The sequence below is a fragment of the Choloepus didactylus genome, chromosome 2, assembly GCF_015220235.1.
Source record: "Choloepus didactylus isolate mChoDid1 chromosome 2, mChoDid1.pri, whole genome shotgun sequence".
NCBI lineage: Eukaryota > Metazoa > Chordata > Mammalia > Pilosa > Megalonychidae > Choloepus > Choloepus didactylus.
The window spans coordinates 176,729,244-176,750,772 of NC_051308.1; the positions used below are offsets into that span (position 1 = coordinate 176,729,244).

The 21,529-nt window shown below is 38.7% G+C and overlaps 1 protein-coding gene across 1 annotated transcript; it reads left to right on the top strand.

The window, feature by feature from the left end:
- The first annotated feature begins 1,593 nt into the window (after positions 1-1,593).
- Positions 1,594-20,624, top strand: RPE65 (retinoid isomerohydrolase RPE65). The gene is made up of 14 exons (XM_037816378.1): positions 1,594-1,604; positions 2,714-2,796; positions 4,464-4,614; positions 6,150-6,257; positions 6,357-6,498; positions 10,416-10,563; positions 11,758-11,839; positions 12,080-12,212; positions 12,316-12,455; positions 13,110-13,239; positions 18,147-18,261; positions 18,359-18,453; positions 18,556-18,667; positions 20,424-20,624. Exons 1-14 carry the CDS (start codon positions 1,594-1,596, stop codon positions 20,573-20,575), a joined length of 1,602 nt encoding a protein of 533 aa, XP_037672306.1. The 3' UTR covers positions 20,576-20,624.
- The last annotated feature ends 905 nt before the right edge of the window (positions 20,625-21,529 follow it).

Here is a 21,529-nt window from a genome sequence, read left to right on the forward strand (position 1 = left end):
TTTACCATTTTAGAAGTTCCATGTGTTTCTTTTCTGATCTTCCCAGTCATTTTTGTTAGTCTTGTTGCTTATGCATTTTGCAATTCATTCTTTTATTTCTTTAAACATTGCAAATATTGTGATTACATATTCTGTACCTGATATCTGCTATTATATATTCTGTAGTTTGTGTTTTCTGCTGACCTTCACTCATGGGCCTTGTTTCCTTATATGGTCTCTGATTGGGGTTTATATTTCCTTGATCTTACTCATGGCATTCCTGTGGGTCTAAATGTTTTCCAGCAACGAGGATTTGGCACAATGTGAGAGTGCCAAGTTCAGCTCCCTCAACTTGCCTTTTGCCCAGTTTAGACAACTGATCAGTTTATACGGTCTGTGAGCTGATAATTGTTTAAATGATGTTGGTTCTCATCATTTGCACTTGCTTGCTGTTCACTGCTCCCTGCCAGTGTTAGCTTACTTTGAGGAGTGAGGGAGGATTTCTGAAAGGTTTCTTTTACTTATTTCACATCTTGTCTGTTTATCTAGAATCTAGTTGTTTTGTGGCAGGAGGGACATTCAGAATATATAATCTGCCATATTTCTGGAAGAAAAAGTCCTTAACGGGTATATAGGGAAGTCTAGGAAGAGTAGCATAAATTAATTTTAAAATGGTTAATGATTTTCTCAAAAAAAGTTAAGATTGTCAGCTGGTATTGAATATAGCTTGTCTGTTTCTGGGGACTCCTTTCGACAGTACCATATCTGTGCTGGCACATGATCAGGGCTTAATAAAAGGGTATGGAAACATGAATGAAACAGTGCTGTATACTCTCCAAGTACAGAGCACACACCAGCAGACAGGAAGGGGAGGTGGAGAGTAGGCAGGCATTAGTGACAAGCAAGGATATGAGAAGAGTTGCATCCTCAGCAAATCAAAAGGGCATACAGTTCTTAGCCTAGGAAGAATTTAGGCACTGAGTGGGGCCAATAAGGGTGACCAGAGAGGCTTAGGGGAGCCACAATGTGCTCCCATAGCTCCATGCTTGTCCAACCTCAGCACTAATCAAATTTTATTGAATAATTTGTTAGTCGCCTGTTACCCTTGCAGTTATAAGATCAGGGAAGACAAGGATGGTGCCTGTATGGGTCAGATCCATAGGCAATGGAGAATAGATTTTTTAAATAAATGAGTGAAAAAATAAAGGAATAAATAAATGAGGGCGGGAATGAGGGCACAGAAGTGAAGTGGTAGAGCGAGGTTGGTGCCAGGAAGGGTGGAGTGACTGGATCAGCTCGGGCCTGACCCTGGCCACTCCTATTCAGCTTCTTTCCTTTAATATGCTCATTCTCCTTAGAAGGATTGAGGTCTCTGGAAAACAATCAAGAAGCTGTTATGGGAATAGCAAGCCCAAATAATGCTCAAGCATCAAGAGGATCTGGGCACTGAAAGCCACTTCTTTTCGCCCTCCCTCAGCTGAGGGATTGGGGAGGGTTTACAAAGCCATGAATCCTTTCAGGGGGATTTAGAAGCCATTTAAAGGCCCCACACTGAGGGCTTGCTTCCTCATTCTGTAGTTGGTGCCAGACGTCTTAATCCTCCACGGAGAAAAAATGTCCATCCAGTAAGTATCTCTGGAGATTTTCTTTTAAATGCCTTAGTGGGATTGATGGTGAGTGGGATATTTCAAAAGTTCCTGAAGAGAAAGCATTGATTGATGACCTGTTTAGGGAAGACACTTGGGTCTTGGTGGGGTGAGTTTCTCCCCATTTATCTATTGAATCAAATATCTAGAGTTCTGGTCTAAATTACATGGGGATTTATGTAACTTAGAATGGGACTTTGAAGCAGTTATGAGTAGGGGGACTTCAGTTAGGCAGACCTGGATTGCATTTCATGTCCAGCTGTTTTCTAGCTTTGTGACTTTGGGGAAAATTACCTAAGTTCTTTAAACTTCAGTTTTTCCATATGTAGAGCAGGGATAACAACAGTACATTGTGTTGCTGTGAGGTTTAAATAAGCAGGCAAAGTTCTTTGTCTCATGTGTGGCACATAGTAAGTGTGTTAATAAATAACTACTATAATTAGGGAGTCAGATCAAATCTCTCATTCTGAGAAGTTTTGAATGGAGCCAAAGTGAGGAGTCAGGAAGTGAGCAAAATTGGAAACTGAACCTGTGGGTCTGACTATTTAAAAAAAGTGACTGTAGCTCTTGGGGATTGACGGAGAAATGAGGTGAAAGGAAGAGACAATGGTATAAGATGGGTGAATAATACAAGATAAGGCACCTGACCCTGAAAAGCTGTCATAGGAGGTAGAGGCCTGAACCTCTCCAGGAAGCAAGAGAAGCAAACAAACAGTGATGTAGTGAAATGAGAGTAGGGATAGGGCAGGATAATTCTGCAAGAAGTACCCTGTCTAGATTCAAAGTTCCAGAAGAGAAGTGCAGCAGCAGGATGAGTTGATCTATCTTCTAAAATATGGGAAAACTGTAAAGAATAAGATTAAGTCCACTGTGACCACTGACATTAAAATAGAGGTCATTTCCCCTGACATGAAAGGAGGAACCCTGAGCTGGGTCTCCTCTTGAATTCCGGGACATTTGTATCCCCACCCACCCACCAGCTGAGACTAGTCTGGCAGTGGGACATTGCTCCCGGAGCTTGGCCTCTGTCTCCACGGGCTTCTTGGAGCACCACTGTGGGCTTCCTCCTGACTATTCTACCATTTCAGAATTGAGCATCCTGCTGGTGGTTACAAGAAACTATTTGAAACTGTGGAGGAACTTTCCTCGCCCCTCACAGCTCATGTTACAGGTTGGTCTCACCTTCTTCTCTGGCTTCTCACTTATTGGCATCTCTCAGCACTGGCTCAGTATAAGGTATGGGATACAGGAAGAGGAATCTGGGGACTTTGGGTTTTATAGCAAGAACCCATGTTCTCTCATTTACCCTTTCTTCATTTCTCTAATGTAGAAAATGCTACCTGACTGGAATTCCTTGCGGACCACAACTCTATCTTTGTCGTCTTTAGACTGTCAGTGCCTACCTTGGTGCTTGGCACATAGTAAATTTCCTATAATTGTCTGTCCAGTCAGTGTCTGAATAAATAGGGATCTGGTGACAAGCATCTTGGAATATTATAAGGGATGGTGGCTTCATTCCCATTATATTTGAAGATCTTGCTTCTGGAGTCAGGCTGATGTAAATGCTACTAGCAACTCTATTGCTTTACTAGCTGTGAATCCGATGAGAAGTTACTTAAACTTTCTGAGCCTCAACTCCCTGACCTTCCAAAAACCAAATTTCACCTCATGAGAATGTTGTAAATATTAAATGAAATAATATAAATAGGCAGATGTACTCAGTTTCTGACACAAAGTGATCAATAGATAACAGTTATTAATACTATTATCATCATTATCCAGTCACCATGAGCCCAATGTAGCATCCTTGCTTGGACTTGGTGTCATAGGAATGGCCAAAACCTGGGCAGGTCTCTCTTCCCAGTTTCCTCTTCTGTCAAATAGAAGGGATGAGCCAAAGGTAATTTCTCAACTGGATTCTGACACTAACAACCTGAATTCTCAAAATCAGAAGCTGTGTTAGCGTGTGCTTTTTAGCTAACCTTGCCTTCTTTTCAAGTTTTTATCAGAAATGTGACCCTAATCAGGAGAGCTCTGAAACTGATGTGGAGGAAATAATCCATTTGTTAAAAAAAAAAAAAAAATTGAGACGGGGTAAGCAAACACTGCATGTTTCAAAGGATAAAAGGCTACAAACCTAACCACTAAAGCTACAAGGCCTGAGGGAATATGTCCTGTATCCTTCATTTTGCAGAGAAAACTGAGACTGGAAGATGGCAAATGGCAGATCCTGAACCAATATATAATTCCTGATACCCAGATCTTGGCATTTTCTGCTGTGATACATTGACTCTCCTCTGAACAGATCAGATCCTCAGTGGGATGTAAATCTAAATTGTAAAAAAAAAAAAGGATTCCTGTCATTTCAGTTAAATGGTTTCTTCTTTAGACCCATTTTTTTTTAAATGTTTTGATTCCTGCTCCCCCTCCACTCCTTCTACCCCTCATCCCATCAAAATATTTCAAGAAACTTGAAATTCTTAAAAGTGAGGTGGCAAAAAGGCAAATGTAGTGGTATCTAGCGGTGTCTTTTAGATGGAAAACCTCATTTCCCTCAAGATGCTTTCCTGCTCTCCTCCCAACCTTTTATCCAAACCCTGAGGCATTGCCGCATTTCCCATCACTTTGGTCTCATAGAGAAAGGCAAGTCAAATCGTGGAGCATTTGGTAAGTGCTGCCCAGCATGAGAACTGGGAAGGAAAATCATTCTGCCAGCTTTATAAATAAGAGACTGTCCAATCAGCCTTCTAATATAATCAATCATCTGCCTTATCAGGGACCAGCCCAGCCCCAGGACATGGGTAAGAAGCAAAGTTGGGTTTCTCATCTTCATCACAGGCAGGATGCCCCTCTGGCTCACCGGCAGTCTTCTTCGATGTGGCCCAGGGCTCTTTGAAGTTGGATCTGAACCATTTTACCACCTGTTTGATGGGCAAGCCCTCCTTCACAAGTTTGACTTCAAAGAAGGACACGTCACATACCATAGAAGGTAAAAGACCACTAAGTCCAGCTCCTCCCCTTGGGGTGTGGCGTCTGGTTCAGTTTCTCCTCCTGGGCATAGGTCCCAGTTCAGCTCTTCTTCCCAAGAGCTTTTCAACTTTCTGAACCCAAGAGAGGCCTTATGTACCTTTTGCCTCTCAGTATCCATCTGGGTCAGTGCATCTGTATGGAAACCTGGGAGATGTAACACAGGATAAAGTAGAAGCTAAGAACTGGGGCTTTAGGGTCCAACATGCTTGGTTTCAAATTCTGTATCTGCAAGACATCACTTGCCTAGGTGAACAAACTTTGGTAAAATGGAATTCTTTAATTCTTGACTGCTGTAAAATGAGAGAAATAATAGAATCTACTTCATAGGTTCATTGCAAGGGTTAAATGAGAATACAGTGCCTAGCACATAGGCACTCTCTATAATAAGAGAGGCCACCAGGAAGAAGGGAGGGGTGCCATAAAGGAGGAAAGGATCAAGTATGGCATACTGATGCAAGGAAGGGAGGTTTTCTAAAAAAAGGAGAGCTATCACTAAAAGGTTTGAAGGACTTAGCCATCACTCCAAGAAGCCCCCATTAATACCACAGTGAATAGTTCATTTTATGTTTTAATATTCAGGTGTGGTAGAGGCCTTGTTGGTCACCACAGATTTCAGGCATTTTGAAGAGACACCTGGGGCTCAGAGATGGCAAATGGCAAATCCTGAACCAGAATACAACAAAAAGAGACAACAAAAGAAAGGGTAAATGGAGACTGGAAGTAGTCAGGATAACCTTGTGGTGTATTAGAAGAGGAACTGGTCATATCATACTTTTATTAAGTAAAAATTTAGCTATGAAAGTGTATTGTGGAATTCAGAGAAACATTTCATACCCCTTCTAAAGACATTAGTCCTTTTCTTTTCCATAAAAGTGCAACATCAAATTTTAATTGACTCTCCACATGAGAAATCTAACCTAGGTAATGTATACCATCTAATCTAGGATATGGTTCAGGGAGTCTGCTTGGGCCAGAGATTGAATTCAAATATATCTTCTAAGTAGCGAAATAAAGTTTTAAATTGAAGAAAAATACAAGAATGACAGAGAGAGACTAAAAGGAGAATAATTCAATGCACCATGTCCTTTATTCTCCCACTAAGTTTAAGTTGATAAATTATGTGCCCTGGGGAGTCAGAGATGTGGTTGGACTACTCATGGGTGTAATGTGGAAAGTGCATGATTTCCAGCTCTAGTTGACCTGGGTTCTAACTTAGTTCAGCCACATATGCCAATCACTTAACTTCTCTGAGCCTCAATTTCCTCATTCAACATTGTGAGGTATATGAGACATAATATCAATTCAAGCTCATGACATATTTTCTCTTTCTCCCTTGGTGACATCAAGAATGTGACCTGATAATATTCATTATTCACACTGTGAATTTTTTATTCTGAATTGATAAGGACACAGAGATTGACCATTCTAGGCTCCAAGTGGACTACTCTGATTGCGCCTGTCTATCATCCTTCCCAATGTCTCAATGTCCTTCAGGTTCATCCGCACTGATGCTTATGTCCGGGCAATGACTGAGAAAAGGATCGTCATAACAGAATTTGGCACCTGCGCTTTCCCAGATCCCTGCAAGAATATATTTTCCAGGTTACTGAAACCAAACTGCATTTTTGGACATTTTGCATTAGCCTTTTTTCTCTCATGGCTTGAAAGTTATTGGACTGAAGAACTCATTTTCTTCTGCAGGTTTTTTTCTTACTTTCGAGGAGTGGAGGTTACTGACAATGCCCTTGTTAATATCTACCCAGTGGGTGAAGATTACTATGCCTGCACAGAGACCAACTTCATTACAAAGATTAATCCAGAGACCTTGGAGACAATTAAGCAGGTAGGACACAGAACTCAGGTGATGTCACTTAGGAATTTAGAATTTGGAACTTGGAATGAGATCAACTGTGCAATCCAGCAGGAAAAAAAAATGAGAACCAGATAGAACAAGGTTCAAATCCTTGCTTGCCACCAACTACTGTAAGACATGGGGCAACCTTTATTTCTTCATCTATTAAATGAAGGTAAAACTATTTAGAACAGTTACTATATTGATTGAAGGAACATGATACAAATGCCTAACATATTCATTCATCCACTCACACCACAAATATTTATTGTGTGCTTTCCATGTACTAGAACTTGTGCTAAATGCAAGGGATATATAAACAAATAAGACAACATGGTCACTGCCCTTTATGGCTTCTATAGGTTAGCATGGGACCTGGCATATAGTGGGGGCTCAAAAAATTGTACCTATTATTCATATTAAAAATCCTGCTATTCTTGGTTCTAAGAAAGTATGTACACCATTTTGTAGATACTTCTTAGCAGAAATAAAGCTACCTGTTAAATGAAATAGCATAGAGCAAAACACCAGCAATATTAGAAAGCAACCAATTTTACTGAGACCTTAGGCAATCTAATGCAGCATTTCTTAAAATGAATCTACATTTTCAACCAATATTTATTAACATAGAACTATTTGCAAGGTGCTGTCCTTGCAATCAGGGAACTTAATACCTAGAAGGAAAAATCAAACAAGTACACAACTTAACCATAATAGGAGACAGAACATGGTAAACCAAAAGAAGAAAAACTTCCATGAAAGCATAAAGAAGAGATTATTTGGGCAGTAGTTGGGGGATGGGAGATGAGACAGATCAAGGATGGTTCAAAGGGCTTGCATTTAAACCAAAAGTTAAAGGAGAGTGACAACTTCAGTGAATTTTGGAAAATAATGTTTCAGATGGAGGGAGTCACCATGGAGGTGGGGAAATAGAGAATATGATCATGGAAACCAAAGAATTATCCCTTATGACTAGACTTGCAGTATTTCTCAATGGCAGTGCTAGTGACATTGGGTGGAATGTAATGCATCACTGTGGGAGCCATACCACATATTGCAGAAGTTTGGCATCCCTGCTCCCATCTATTAAATACCAGCCATGTCCACAGTCATTGTACAAATCCAAAATGCTCCCCACATTTCCAAATCTGCCCCCAAGAGGCAATATTGTCCCCAATTGAGAACTAGCGATCTAGAGCATGTAATGCCAAGGGGAAAAAGGTAACAGACTAAGGTAAAGCTACAAGCTTGAATAATAGGCTAAAAATTGGGAATGAGTAGTTTAGCTGATAAGAAGCTATTGGAGGTTTTTGCTCAGAGAAGTGGCATAAACAGAGCTGTACTTTAGGATATTTATTCTGGAAGCCATGTGTAAGCATATGGGAAAGTAAAAGAGATAAGAGATAGCTGGGAGACCAGTTAGGTGAAATTGAAGACCAGAATCACATCTGGTAGCAGGAATAGAAAGAAAGAATAGTCCCAGCACTGGGCCTCAGTATCACAAGCTGATTTATAATTCTCAACAGACTATTTACTAAGGCTTAACGTAGACTCTCAATGGCTCTTTCTTGTTTTTGATGTGTATGTATAAATGCATGTGAAGCTGAATTTTTAAACCATTTGTCTGACTCTGGTAGTGTATCTTTATTCCAAATCCCATGGTACTTTAATTGGAAATCTAAAATGCATGATGTGGCTCTATAATATATTTTATTAGGGGTCAGTTTCCACTGTGAGCAGCATGACTTCACATAAAAATGCAGTCTGAAAAATTGGAATTTTTTAAAAACTATTACTAAAATAGCCTCCTAACCAGTACCTCTACATCCATCCTGATTCCTTTAAATACAACTTTTTTTTAATGCATCAGGAGCAATTTTTCTTAAATGCAGATATTAATGTGTTACTCCATCTGATGTACTCATAGTTTCCATCTTAGTTTCCTTGGCTGCTAAAGCAAATACCATGGGAATGGGTCAGGTTAAACAATGGGAATTTATTTGAGGTTAGGAAAAAGGTTCAAATCAAAGCATCATCAAGGTGATGCTTTTTCCCCAAAGACTATGGTATTCTGGGGCTGGCTTGCCAGTCTCAGTCCTTAGCTTGTCACATGGGCAAGACACATGGCAATATCTCCTGATCTCTCTCTTCTCTTCTGGGCTCCATTTATGTTCGGTTTCTGGATGCTCCCTTCCTCTGTGTGTGTGTGTGAATTTCATTCTTCTTATAAAGGATTACACTAATAGGATTGAACCCCATCCTGATTGGGGTGGTGGGCTACAGCTTAATTGAAGTAACCTCATCAAAATGTCCTATTTACAATGGGTTCACACCTACAGGAATGGATTAAAATTAAGATCACAGTTTTCTGGGGTATGTACAATTTCAAACCATAATAGTTTCAAAGATAAAATCCACATCAGGGCTTTCATGGCTGGCCCTTCCTACCCCCCTCCTCCATGCATGCCCTTCTCACAACCATGCTGAACTACTAATAATCCCCAGACAGGATAGGCTATTTCACAATCTATGCCTTTACATTAGGGTTCCCACTCGGCATCATCCTCTCTCTACCTTGCTCACTTCTACTCATCTTTCAAGCATTAGTTGAATTCATCACCCTTGGGAAGACTTGCCTAATCCCCAAGTCTAGATTAGATGGCCTTCCTCTACAGAGACAGTTTTTTTCACTCACTGCATCGTATCTTGGCTTATTGGTTTAAAGCAATGCTGTCAAATAGAACTTTCTGCAATGAAGGAAATGCTCTATACCTGCACTGTCAATGTGCTGTTGAACTTGAAATGTGGCTAATGTGACAGAGGAACTGAATATGAAGTTTTGTCTTATTGTAATTAATTTGCATTTATGTTGCTCATTATGGCTACTGGCTACAGAATTCGACAGCACAGGTCTAAACTGCAGTTCTTGAAAACAAGGAATACCTACCTCCATTTTCTTAGTTTCTGGCAGAGCAGTGTCTGGCACATACTGGAGGTTCAAATAATTGAACTTGATCAATGACTGAATGAATGAAGTTCTTGCCTATTATTTAATTAAGGGTGCTAAAAACTGCCTAGGTTTTAAAAATATTCTTCTAATAAAATAGTAAGAATTTGGTCAGAAAAATATACAATCTATGAATTATTCTTTTAATAAGTCTTTATTGAGTAGGGCCTGTTTAGAAATTCTAGTGCTGATTTTGCCAACAGGTGGCTCTGCATCTTTGAACTAGTCACTTAATTCTCTGGGACCTCAATTGCTTCTGTAAATGGAGAGGTTTTTGCTATATTTGTGATTCTGAACTTCTTATGAGACTCCAGATTGAACTAAAGTACTGAATCCTCTCTCCAAAACGTTTGCATTTAATTCCAGGAGATTCGTGGTTCTATTTAGGTTAAGACTTTCTGTACTAGCTGAATCCTGAGGTCCCTTTCAGTTCCAAATTCATGCTATGTGCAAGACACTAGGCTGTTATTTAGGTCATAACATACAAAATTTCAGTTTTTGTAAATAAAACATGATTGAATGCAAACAATTTCATACAATTCATTCTAATACAGTAAGAGGATCATAAAGAAGTCCCAATCCTCAAATTCAGCATTGTTTGATGACAATCTGCCATGTGAAAACAGAAAAGTAACTAACCAGAGCAGTGTATGGTAAACATCAAAGGAAGAACACAGAGTCTCAAGATTTCAGAGCCATGAGGGATCAACATGGGGGTCAGAGGAAAGCACTGCTCCAGGGATGAAACCTGAAAAAGCAAAGGACTCAGAGAGATGGAAAGAAAGAGAAAGTGAGCTTAGGATGAGGGTGCACAGGATAGTAGGGGGAGGACAGACTTAAGAAGCAAAGTTGTAATGAAAACTACTTTCTCAACATGGATGACATTCTCTCCCTTCCATAGGTTGATCTTTGCAACTATGTCTCAGTCAATGGAGCCACTGCACACCCCCACATTGAAAGTGATGGAACTGTTTACAACATTGGTAATTGCTTTGGGAAGAATTTTTCAATTGCCTACAATATCGTAAAGATCCCTCCACTGCAAGCAGGTCAGTTTAACCGTATTGCCTTTTCGTAAAAAAAATTATTCATATGGTGAGAAAGTTACTGGAAATGCACGAGTCCAGGTCAGAATATCAGGAAGGCATTATATGCATAGTAAAATTTTTCTTGGCTTTAACCAGTTGTCCTACTCAACCACAAGACCGTGATGTTCAAGAATACCACAGCAAGAAGTAATAACTTGAAAATACAGGAAGCAAGTGGCCAAGTTCTACTCAACAACCTTTCAAAAATTTAGTATCTGTGTGGGTTTGATCATGTAAGATTTAGATTCAAATCCAGAAAACATGTATTGAGCACTTATTCATGAGCTGGGCAAAATTAAATTAATTAAATATGTGTGTGTGTGTGTATGTGTAATAACATATATATATGAGTATACCAAGTATTTATTTGTGTGTTTAATTCCCACAACTACAAACAAATCTATGAACTCTCATTAAGATAATAGAAACAGAATGTGAAAAAAGGGAGGATACCATTTGGTATTTTCCATTCATCCCTCATTCATTTGATAGAGATTTGAAATCATATGAATTTTTGTTTAATATTGCTTAGTCCTGTGATTCTCAAAATGCAATCCCTGGACCAGGAGCATCAGCATCATCTGAGAACTTGTTGGAAATACAGATCTTGGGCCCCACCTCAGAACAACTGAATAAGGAACTCTGGGAGTGAGGACGTGCAATCTGCATTTAACAAGCTCTTCCTGTGATTCTGATGCATACTAAGGTTTGAGGACCACTGACTTAGTAGTAAATAAACTTTAATGTGCATAAGAATTACTGCACAGTACAACTGACACAAGATCATGCATATTATATTTCATAGGTAATATAAGGGATTATAGGAGGAATTTTGACCATACTAAACTTTTGCTTTACTGCCCTGAATTAGAACCCACTTCCCGTTGTTTTAAGATGTGACTCCACTTTACTCTCCCCAGCACAACCCTGTTTGACTGCACTTTTCCAAATCTGCTGCTATTTGGATTTTCCTGGGTGATTGCAGCTTCACATGAAATTTTGCTAAGAAATGCCAGTGACTGAACAAATGAAAATAAGCTCTGAAAAATGTATTCCTTTGCTTACATAAGTTGTTCTAAGTGCTCTGTATAAAAAAAAAGAATTTTTTTAAAATAAAGTCTGTTTCAAAGCCTTTTAAAAATGACTTTATTTCAGACAAGGAAGATCCAATAAGCAAGTCAGAGGTCGTTGTACAATTCCCCTGCAGTGATCGATTCAAGCCATCTTACGTCCATAGGTAACTTAAAGACCTGCTATGAATTTTCAGGAAAACTGACCTGTCAAGATCTGTTTTGCCTACCTTTGATCCTTATAATGACAAGAAAATGATTTTTCTTGCAGAAAACTAAATTTAAATGTAATTAATTTCATGTAGGCACTATTGATTGATGTAATGAGCATACCTCAGATGTTCATATTTCTTTGTGGCTTGAGAGTCAGTCCTTCCCATTCACAAGCCCATTGTGTTTCTGAACAGTTTTGGTTTGACTCCCAACTATATTGTTTTTGTGGAGACACCAGTCAAAATTAACCTGTTCAAGTTCCTTTCTGTATGGAGTCTTTGGGGAGCCAACTACATGGACTGTTTTGAGTCCAATGAAACCATGGGGGTGAGTCTTATTTATTTATCAGTTCTGTGATTTTGAAAGTGTGTTTCATAATGTACACTTTTTCCATTTTAAATGCAACAAAATATTTTCTTCCTTTTTCAAGGTTTGGCTTCATATTGCCGACAAGAAAAGAAGAATGTACCTCAATAATAAATACAGGACGTCTTCTTTTAACCTCTTTCATCACATCAATACCTATGAAGACAATGGGTTTCTGATTGTGGATCTCTGTTGCTGGAAAGGGTAAGAAAGGACATGGGATGAATGACATGCTTCCAGTTGCTTCTGGAAATTAGAAGCCTTTTACAGAGATGATGCACTCCATATATAATCTGAATCACATATACAAAAGCAAGAGGAATACTAAAATCACAAAATGTAATTGAAAAAGCAGTAGGGAATTTAGGGGATCAGAAACACTCTGAACATCAAAACCATGGCTAATGATTGAAACCTTATTGGATCCATGAATCAGACCCGAAAAGAAAAGGCTCTGTGGCCTGATAAGTTAAATTCAATTTGACTTAAATTTGACAAAATCACCAGGGGACTTGAACCCCACTCTCTCTAGTGTTCGTAGAAAGGGGCATTCTTTTTTCAGCATAGCCGAGTCACTAAGAAGACAGTAGCCCCTAAAAACACAGACTGAATGGTGGTGGAGAAGCAGAGAGACAGTAACTAACACTGCTGTTATTTAAATATATCCATGAAGCAGGTTTCTTTTTTTCACTCCAACATGGGCTGTGGGAATTGGCTCTAACATACCTGGGTCATTAGCAGTTTCTGGGTTGCAGAATAAAGAACAGACAGCCACCTGTGCTTTTTAAAAGGTATGAATCATCTCTCTAAAATTATTTGCAATTATCCCTGCTCATGTTTGACTGCTTATTTTTGCAGATTCGAATTTGTTTATAATTACTTATATTTAGCCAATTTACGTGAGAACTGGGAAGAGGTGAAAAAAAATGCCAGAAAGGCTCCCCAACCTGAAGTTAGGAGATATGTACTTCCATTGAATATTGACAAGGTAATTTCCCTCTACATAGATTTCAGATACAAACAGAATGCTTCATGTCTCCTGGTTTCACATTTATACATAAAGTCTAAATTTCAGGACTGGAAGGAACCTTAAAAATAAACTAATTCAGCCACCTTGTTTTACAAATAAGGAGGCTGAAACTCAGAAGAGTGGTATGAGTTAGCAAAAGCCAAACTGCAGCAGATCCAGCATGAGAAGCATATTTTTTTAAATTCTAAATCTGCTGTTCTTTTCATTTATAAAATGCTTTACAATATACTTTCTTAGTGAATAATGCAGACACACTGACTCCTAGGATCTTTTGACAATAAAACAAATAATTTAAGTAATCTGGAATTCTGGAGAGAATTCAAAAAGTACCCCTGTAGGAAAACCAGAGGATAATAATTGTTAATAGTATTAGAAAATCTCTCTATTTCTACTTTTTCTTCTCTGTATTCAGTAACTATCTTTTTAGAACATCAGAGTAATATAAAGAATTTTCAGTGTGATGGAAATGCCAAAATCAAGAAAAATATTGTCTTTACATAGAGACACATCTTTTATGGATTCATGCTCCTTAGTTGACAAGAGGGGTTGAGACAACTACATGGAATGTAAAACATTACAGCAAAGGCTTATATCAGATGTAGTAGAAGATAAGCTCAATTTAGAATTAGATGCTATTGATCTTTAGCAAGTCTTGTAAGCTCTATAAAGAATGAGGAAAGGGGAAAAGGTTGAGGTTGGGCATTAAAGATACATGAAAGATCTTCTACAAAGGCAAGGTTTCATGTTTATTGATTAAGATAATGATAGTATCTTTAGACTATATTTTATTATTTTTGAAAAGATGGTACATTTAAATCATCAAAAATCATCAACATGATATAAAAAGTTATACCCTGCGAAATCTCACTCCAATCCCTGACCCATTCATTCTATTCCATTCTCCCTCACTTCCTACATCTAACATTTATTAGTTTTTTCCTGTTTCCTTTGTTTATGCAAATATAAGTTACAAAAGGTATATGTAATTATAATTTTCCATGCTTTTATACTAAAAGTAGCATTCTAAATCCACTGTTTTGTACCTTATTTTTTTCATTTAACAATATATACTAAAGAACTTGTTTTATCAGCTGCAGAGTATCCTTTTGGTGAATGTATCCAATTTATTCAGACAGTCACTCACTGCTGGGCTATGGAGTTGTTTCCAATCTTTAATGATTACAAATGCTATCCTAAGGAATAACTTTGCATGTATGTTATTCTGTCTATGTGCATATATATTTCTAGGATATATTTTTAGAAGTGAGATTACTTGGTGAAAACTGAAGGCATCTGTTAAAAAAAACAAGAAAGAAAGTCAAAGGAAGGAGCCAATGTGTTGTGGAAAACAAAAATAATATATGTGTATAAATATGTATATGTACCCATACCACTGCCTTCTCCCCAATATCACCACTCAATTCTTTGCACCCTCAGCACACAAAGTCCCATAAAATCTAGTTGCCTATTATAATGGTCCTCACCTCTCTCCCCCTCCCTACTCCTGAAAATCGTCCACTATTTCCTCTGAATTCATGATCCATCATGAGCAAATCCCTTCTATCTTCTGTGACGATTTCCTCCACCTTCTTTCTTTAACCAAAATCTGGCTGTCTCCTGAGCATGCTGGTCTTCCTGGCAGCTCTCTCCAGGGGTGGCAGTTTCTGCACCTTTGGGGTTGGAATTAGGGTAGGTGTCCTCCTTGCTACTCTTTGCTGCTTCCATACCATTTTCACCTCCATCCATACTTAAAATCCCTTGACTTTTAATCAATTTCAGTTGATTAAATAGCTGAATGGTACATGCACATATACATATATATACACCCCTCACTGTTGTCATCTACTAACCCCCACTCTCTCTTCCTCTTGGCTCAGTGTCACTCTCCCCAGTTCTATTCCTGTCTCTTAACTCTTGGTGATTTCAATATACACCTTGTAGGTGATTCTTCCAACACCCTGCTCTCTCGGTTCCTTGACCTCTTCCAGTGATCTCATCTTTGATTCTGTTTCAGCCACTGATGATCATTTCCTTGACCTTGCCATTACCAATGACTGTGCTCCTTCTCTAATCTCAATTTCATGCATGACACACATGACACACTCTTAACTACCACCTCTTATCTTTCAAGATTGCTTGCCCTACTGTGATTTCCATCAGGAATCTCTGATTCATTGAGCATACAAACTTCTCACCATCTGTCAATCCCTCGAGGACCAAACTTCCCTCCTTACTCAAATCAAGTTCCACAGTCAATAATCATAATCACCTCCTTGCAAAGACCCTCATTTCTCTTACATTTTTCTAGCTTTATCAAACTCATTTGTCAAAACCACAACCCTGGTTAAATTCAACTCTCCACCTACACAATGCTTATACCACTGCAGCTGAACATAAGTCCTGAAAACACAATCATGTTGATTGGCTCAACTTTAAATGCTTGACCACAAACTTACTGCTGCATATTCCAACTTCATGTACTTTCCTAGTTAAGTATTTCACACCCTCCTCTCTTCAAACTTCCAACACCTCCCACTTCATACTCAGCTTATGACCATGCTTCCTTTTTCACTAAAACAAATGAAATAAATCAGAAAAGATATGTAAAATCCACCATTATGTCTACCACCCACCAGCATCTGTAATCACTTTTTGAATTATCCATCTTCCTCTACTTGTGCACTGAATGTCATCGTCTCTCGCCTACTCAAGGATATCACTCTAGCAATGCTCCCACTCTTTCTTGTATCATTACTCCTCACTTCTTTTCATGGGCTCACTCCCATTGTGCTATTTTTTTCCTCTCACAAAATCCATCTCTTGATTTCTCTTGCCCCACCTACACTACCTCATGTCTCTGCTGCACTTCACAGCAACATTCCTTAAAACGTTGTCTATTCTTGCTATCTCTAATTCCTCTTCTCTTATTCTCTCTAAAATCTACTCCCTTCAGGTTTTATAAACCTAACCACTCCATAGAAACGGTCTCTATGAGAAAAAATGTATCCCAATGGTCAATTCTCACACCCCATCCTACTTGATCTACCTGCAGCATTTGACACAGATGCTCATTTCTTCTTCTTTGACATGCTTTCTTCACTTGGCTTCTAAAATTTCAAAGCCTCATGGTTGTCCCTCTACATTAATGGCTTCTCCTTCTCTGTCTCCTTTGCTGATTCTTTTTCTTGTCGACCTCCTAATTTTGGAAGGCACCAAAACTCAGTCCTTAGGTTCTCCTCTCTTCAATTTGTTTGCTCAATCCCTTTGTACAGACTTCTGCTTTAAAGCAAACTACATTTGAATTTCCAACTTTCCCCTGAACTCAAGATTCTTATATCCCACAGAAAACTCTAGAACTCCATTTGAATTTCCATTTGACATTTCAGGTTTAACATGACAAAACTTAACTCATCTTCCCCTACATAAAAACTTTACCCTACTTGCCATAGTCACCGTCTTAGTTGTGACAATGCCAATCTTCGTTTTTCAGGCCAAATAGCTTGGCATTATCCTTGACTCCTCTCTTGATTTCAAGGCTCTTCCCCTCCCCATATCTGATCCATCAATAAATCCTGTTGGCTTTCCCTTCTACATCTCATGGACTCAAATGCCACTATCCTGATCTGAAACATAGTTTTCTTTTGACTGGATTACTGCAGAAGCAACCTAAATGATTTCCCCAATTCCACTCTTGCATCCTTCCCCACACCAAAGGTTAGTCTTAATAGGGCAGCCAGAGTGATTCTTTTAAAAATAAGTCATAGTAGTGACTGTTCTGCTTAAAACCCTCCAATGGCTTCCTATCTCTCATTCAGAGAGAAAGTTTAAGTCCTCACAGTAACCTGTAAGGCTCTACAGAATCTGGCCCCAGTTACCTTTCTACCCTCCTCTCTAGCTCTTCTCTCCCTTGTTCCAGTTCCAGCCTCCCCGGTCTTTTTGACGCTCCTCAAGCACATTAGCCTCCTCCTGCCTCAGGACTTTGCACTGTTTATTCTCTCTGCTTGAATCTGCATTGCTAACTTGCTTGTGTCCTACAAGTTTTTTCTGAAATGTCACCTTTTCAATGAGGCTCACTTTGACAACCTATTAAAATTGCAACCCACCCACCCTTCACACCTTCATCCCTTACTGTGCTCTACACACCCCCCATTCATGGTGTACTAGTAACTTATTTATTAATTATATTCATTGTTTATTATTTATCTTCCCCAATGAGAATGTAAACTCTATAAGGGCAGTGATTTTATTTTATGAAATATTCTAAATGCCTAGAAGAGTCTAGCACAAAATAAATACTCAAATATTTGCTTAAGGTATTATTAAATAAATGCTTTCTTAGAAAGAGCATATAGTATCCATTCATTTCATAAAATAATCTGCAAAATCTTGTGTGTTTGTGTGTGTGTGTGTGTGCAACAAGAGATGTTAGAAAACATCTGGCCAACAGGTTTTTCTATGTATAACTGTGTTTTTACCAAACAAAATAAAAATATACCCTGATGATAAGAGCAATAAATGCTGTAAATGGATCTCTCAGACTGTTGAAGTCTGTTTTACAGAAAAATACTGCATTTTTTTCGTGTAGAGTCCCTCCACAGAGCACAGTCCCATTTTACAGATGAGAAAACTGAGGGTGAATAAATTATGTAACTTTCCTGATAATAGGGAGCCAGTGACTGACAAAGACACAGACAGCTTCCCAATCCCATTCCAGAGCCCTCTTGTCTATAGTTTTCTGCACTGCTCCTCATTGCATGTTGAATAAGAAATAAAGAAATCAGGAGACAAAATGTCTGAAGACTGCATTTAATGTTGCTTGAGTTTTTTTTCCAGTTCACTGAGCTTTCTGTAATGTTCTTTTCTAGGCTGACACAGGCAAGAATTTAGTCACACTCCCCAACACAACTGCCACTGCAATTCTGTGCAGTGATGAAACAATTTGGCTGGAACCTGAGGTTCTCTTTGCAGGGCCTCGCCAAGGTGAGACGATCCAGAGAAACCCTCACCCAGGAGGGACAGAACTGCTCCATTGATAGAGATGAATTGACTTATTCTAAGCTTGTGCTCTATTTTGTAGCATTTGAGTTTCCTCAAATCAATTACCAGAAGTATGGTGGGAAACCTTATACGTATGCATATGGCCTTGGCTTGAATCACTTTGTTCCAGACAGGGTAAATTAACCCATCTTAATAATATTGGCACAGTACTTTGAATCATATTCTGGTTAGATAAAGTATGTTGACTGATTTATTTCTTTTTCTTCTTACAAGTAGCTCTGTAAGCTGAATGTCAAAACCAAAGAAACCTGGATATGGCAAGAGCCTGATTCATATCCATCAGAACCCATCTTTGTTTCTCACCCAGATGCTATGGAGGAAGATGATGGTAATGAAAGCATGCCCAATGCTAGGGTGTGACTAGGAGAGGAGTTTGGTCGGTTATTCTCTAATGTTCATTAAACCCTAATGTTCATAAATGATTATTAATACTACTGAATGAGACAGGGATGGATGGCAAGGAAGTTTCATCTTGTAACCAAGCCTCATTGATTAGCAGTAGTTATCTGAAGACTTGAGAGTTGGAAAAATGCCAAAGCACCATCTGGTGTCAAGATGGGTTATCAATGTCTGCTTTAGAGGAGGATGAGGATGAGGAAGAAAGGCAGCATGAATTCTAGGTTTTTGCCTTTCCTGATCTGGATGTGTTTCTGGAAAACATTGGCATTCTGAGGAGGGAAAATGAGTATTCTAAAAAATCAAGGAGAATGAGAACATGGTTTTGTGACTGGTTTTGGTTTGTTGTTTTAGTAAGCTGGGTCTAGAAAGAGTTCAGAAGCTGCAGCCTATAATGTAGCAACTTAATTGCAAAATATCAATCTCAGTTAACTGTTGGTTAGCCGGAACAAGGAGGTAGGTTAGGCTCTCTGGGATGAAGATATAGAGAACCACAAGGAAAGGAATAAAAAAGAATTATGGACTGTTCTAGTTTGCTAATGCTGCCAGAATGCAAAATACCAGAAATGGATTGGCTTTTATAAAGGGGGTTTATTTGTACACAGTTACAGTCTTAAGGCCATAAAGAGTCTACAATTGTAAGGCATCAACAATTGGGTACCTTCACAGGAGGTGGCCAGTGGTGTCTGGAAAACCTCTGTTAGCTGGGAAGGCATGTGACTGGTGTCTGCTCCAGAGTTCTGGTTTCAAAATGGCTTTCTCCCAGGACATTCCTTTCTAGGTTTCAGCTTCTCTACAGAATGTCACTCTCAGTTGCCCTTGAGGCGTTTGTCCTCTCTTAGCTTCTCCGGAGCCAAAGTCTGTTTTCAACAGCCATTTTCAAACTGTCTCTCATCTGCAGCTCTTCTCTTCTCAGCTCCTGTGTGTTCTTCAAAGTGTCCCTCTTGGCTGTAGCAAGCCCACTCCTTCTGTCTGAGCTTATATAGTGCTTCAGTAAACTAATCAAGGCCCATACTGAATGGGAGGGGCCACAACTCCATGGAAATTATCCAGTCTGAGTTATCACCCACAGCTGGGTGGGGCGCATTTCCATGGAAACAACCTAATCCAAACAGTCCAACTTAATCCCCACCAATATGTCTGCCCTGCAAGATTGCATCAAAGAATATGGCTTTTTTGGGGGGTATAATACATTCAAATTGGCACATGGACCCATTTCCACTGTACTGCAAAATACTTGCCCTCATTTTGCATGAAAGATGTAAGCCTCTAGTCAGGTCTAGGATATTATTGAAATAATATACCTTATTATTATGTACATTATGTACATTTTCATTTGACTGTCACAACACCTTTTTGAGAAGGTTTTATATCGCTGACCCTTCCTTCATGTAATGAATAGTTAATGGACAGCTACTATCTTCAATTCATTCTGTTAGATTCTTGGGATACAGCCGTGAGCAAGACCAACACTGTCACTCACTTCTTGGCACTTACGGAATTTAAAAGACCCCTTCAGTATGGTCACACAGTCAGGTTGTGGAAGATTCAGAACGAGATGTCAAGTCATATGATTTCCCGTTGAGTTTTCTTTATTCATCAATAGAATGCCTCCTATATTTTTCAATGACAATTATCTATGGCCCTACTTTTTATACAATGCTATCTTATTTACTTCTGGCTAACAGGTGTGGTTCTGAGTGTGGTGGTGAGCCCTGGGGCAGGACAAAAGCCTGCCTATCTTCTGATTCTGAATGCCAAGGACTTGAGTGAAGTTGCAAGGGCTGAAGTGGAGATTAACATCCCTGTCACCTTTCATGGACTATTCAAAAAATCCTGAGCATGGTCTAGCAAGATATTGGTGTTTCCGTTTTAGTTTCTAAAGCTCTTGTGACAAAACCAAATAAAAATATAACTTCAGGTCTGCAATCAAATTCTGTTCAATTTTAGCCTGTTGTAACTTATAGATGCACACAAATTTACAATGTTTTACAGAAAGCAGAGTTGAGCAAGCAATTCCTTTTAAAAATGCATATTTATATAATCATACTTTCTCTTTAAGACAGATAGATCATAATAGAAAAACTTTTATACATTTTGCAATCAAATAGGAAATAATGTGGAGTTATTAAACTGTTTTTCATTCCATTATAAACATGTATTTTAGGTACCTAACTGCTATAATTTTTTTTTTTAAACATTTTAAGCGAAAGTTCTCTACAACCAATTTGTATGTAACTTTGCTGAGTCAGGCTGGTATTCTGCAAAAGGCTTAGTTGTTAAATGTCAAGCCAGACTTTTTCTCAAACCAGAGATTATCATCTAAGACTAATCATAGTGACTATATTGCACATGTAACTTCTCAAAGATTCTCAAGCTTTATGAACTTTAACATCTCCATTTAATACAGGCAATTTCTACTATTCCTGGTTTTACAAGAAGGAAACCTATGTCTAATCAACTTAGGGCTCCCAACCAAATACTGTCTCAGAGTTTAAGTCATACATTAAAAGTTTATTCATGTTGAGTGAAATAAGTCAGACACAAAATGAGAAATATTGTGTGATTTCACTTATATGAAATAGCTAGAAGAAGCAAATTTCATAGAGATTGATACCAGGGACTAGGGCAAGGAGGGAAAAAAGAAGGAATATTAACTATTAAGGTACAGAGTTTCTGCTGGAGGTAATGAAAAAGGTGAGGTAATGGATGTTGGTTGTGGTAGCACAATATTGTGAAGGTAATTAATACTACTGAATTGTCTCCTTGAAAGTGGGTAAAATGAGAAATTTTG

Excerpts from the sequence above, each read along its gene's own strand:
- RPE65 (XM_037816378.1), top strand. Across the intron at positions 18,262-18,358 it reads CTTTGCAGGGCCTCGCCAAG|CATTTGAGTTTCCTCAAATC; the intron begins GTGAGACGATCC and ends TCTATTTTGTAG. Across the intron at positions 18,668-20,423 it reads TGCTATGGAGGAAGATGATG|GTGTGGTTCTGAGTGTGGTG; the intron begins GTAATGAAAGCA and ends TCTGGCTAACAG.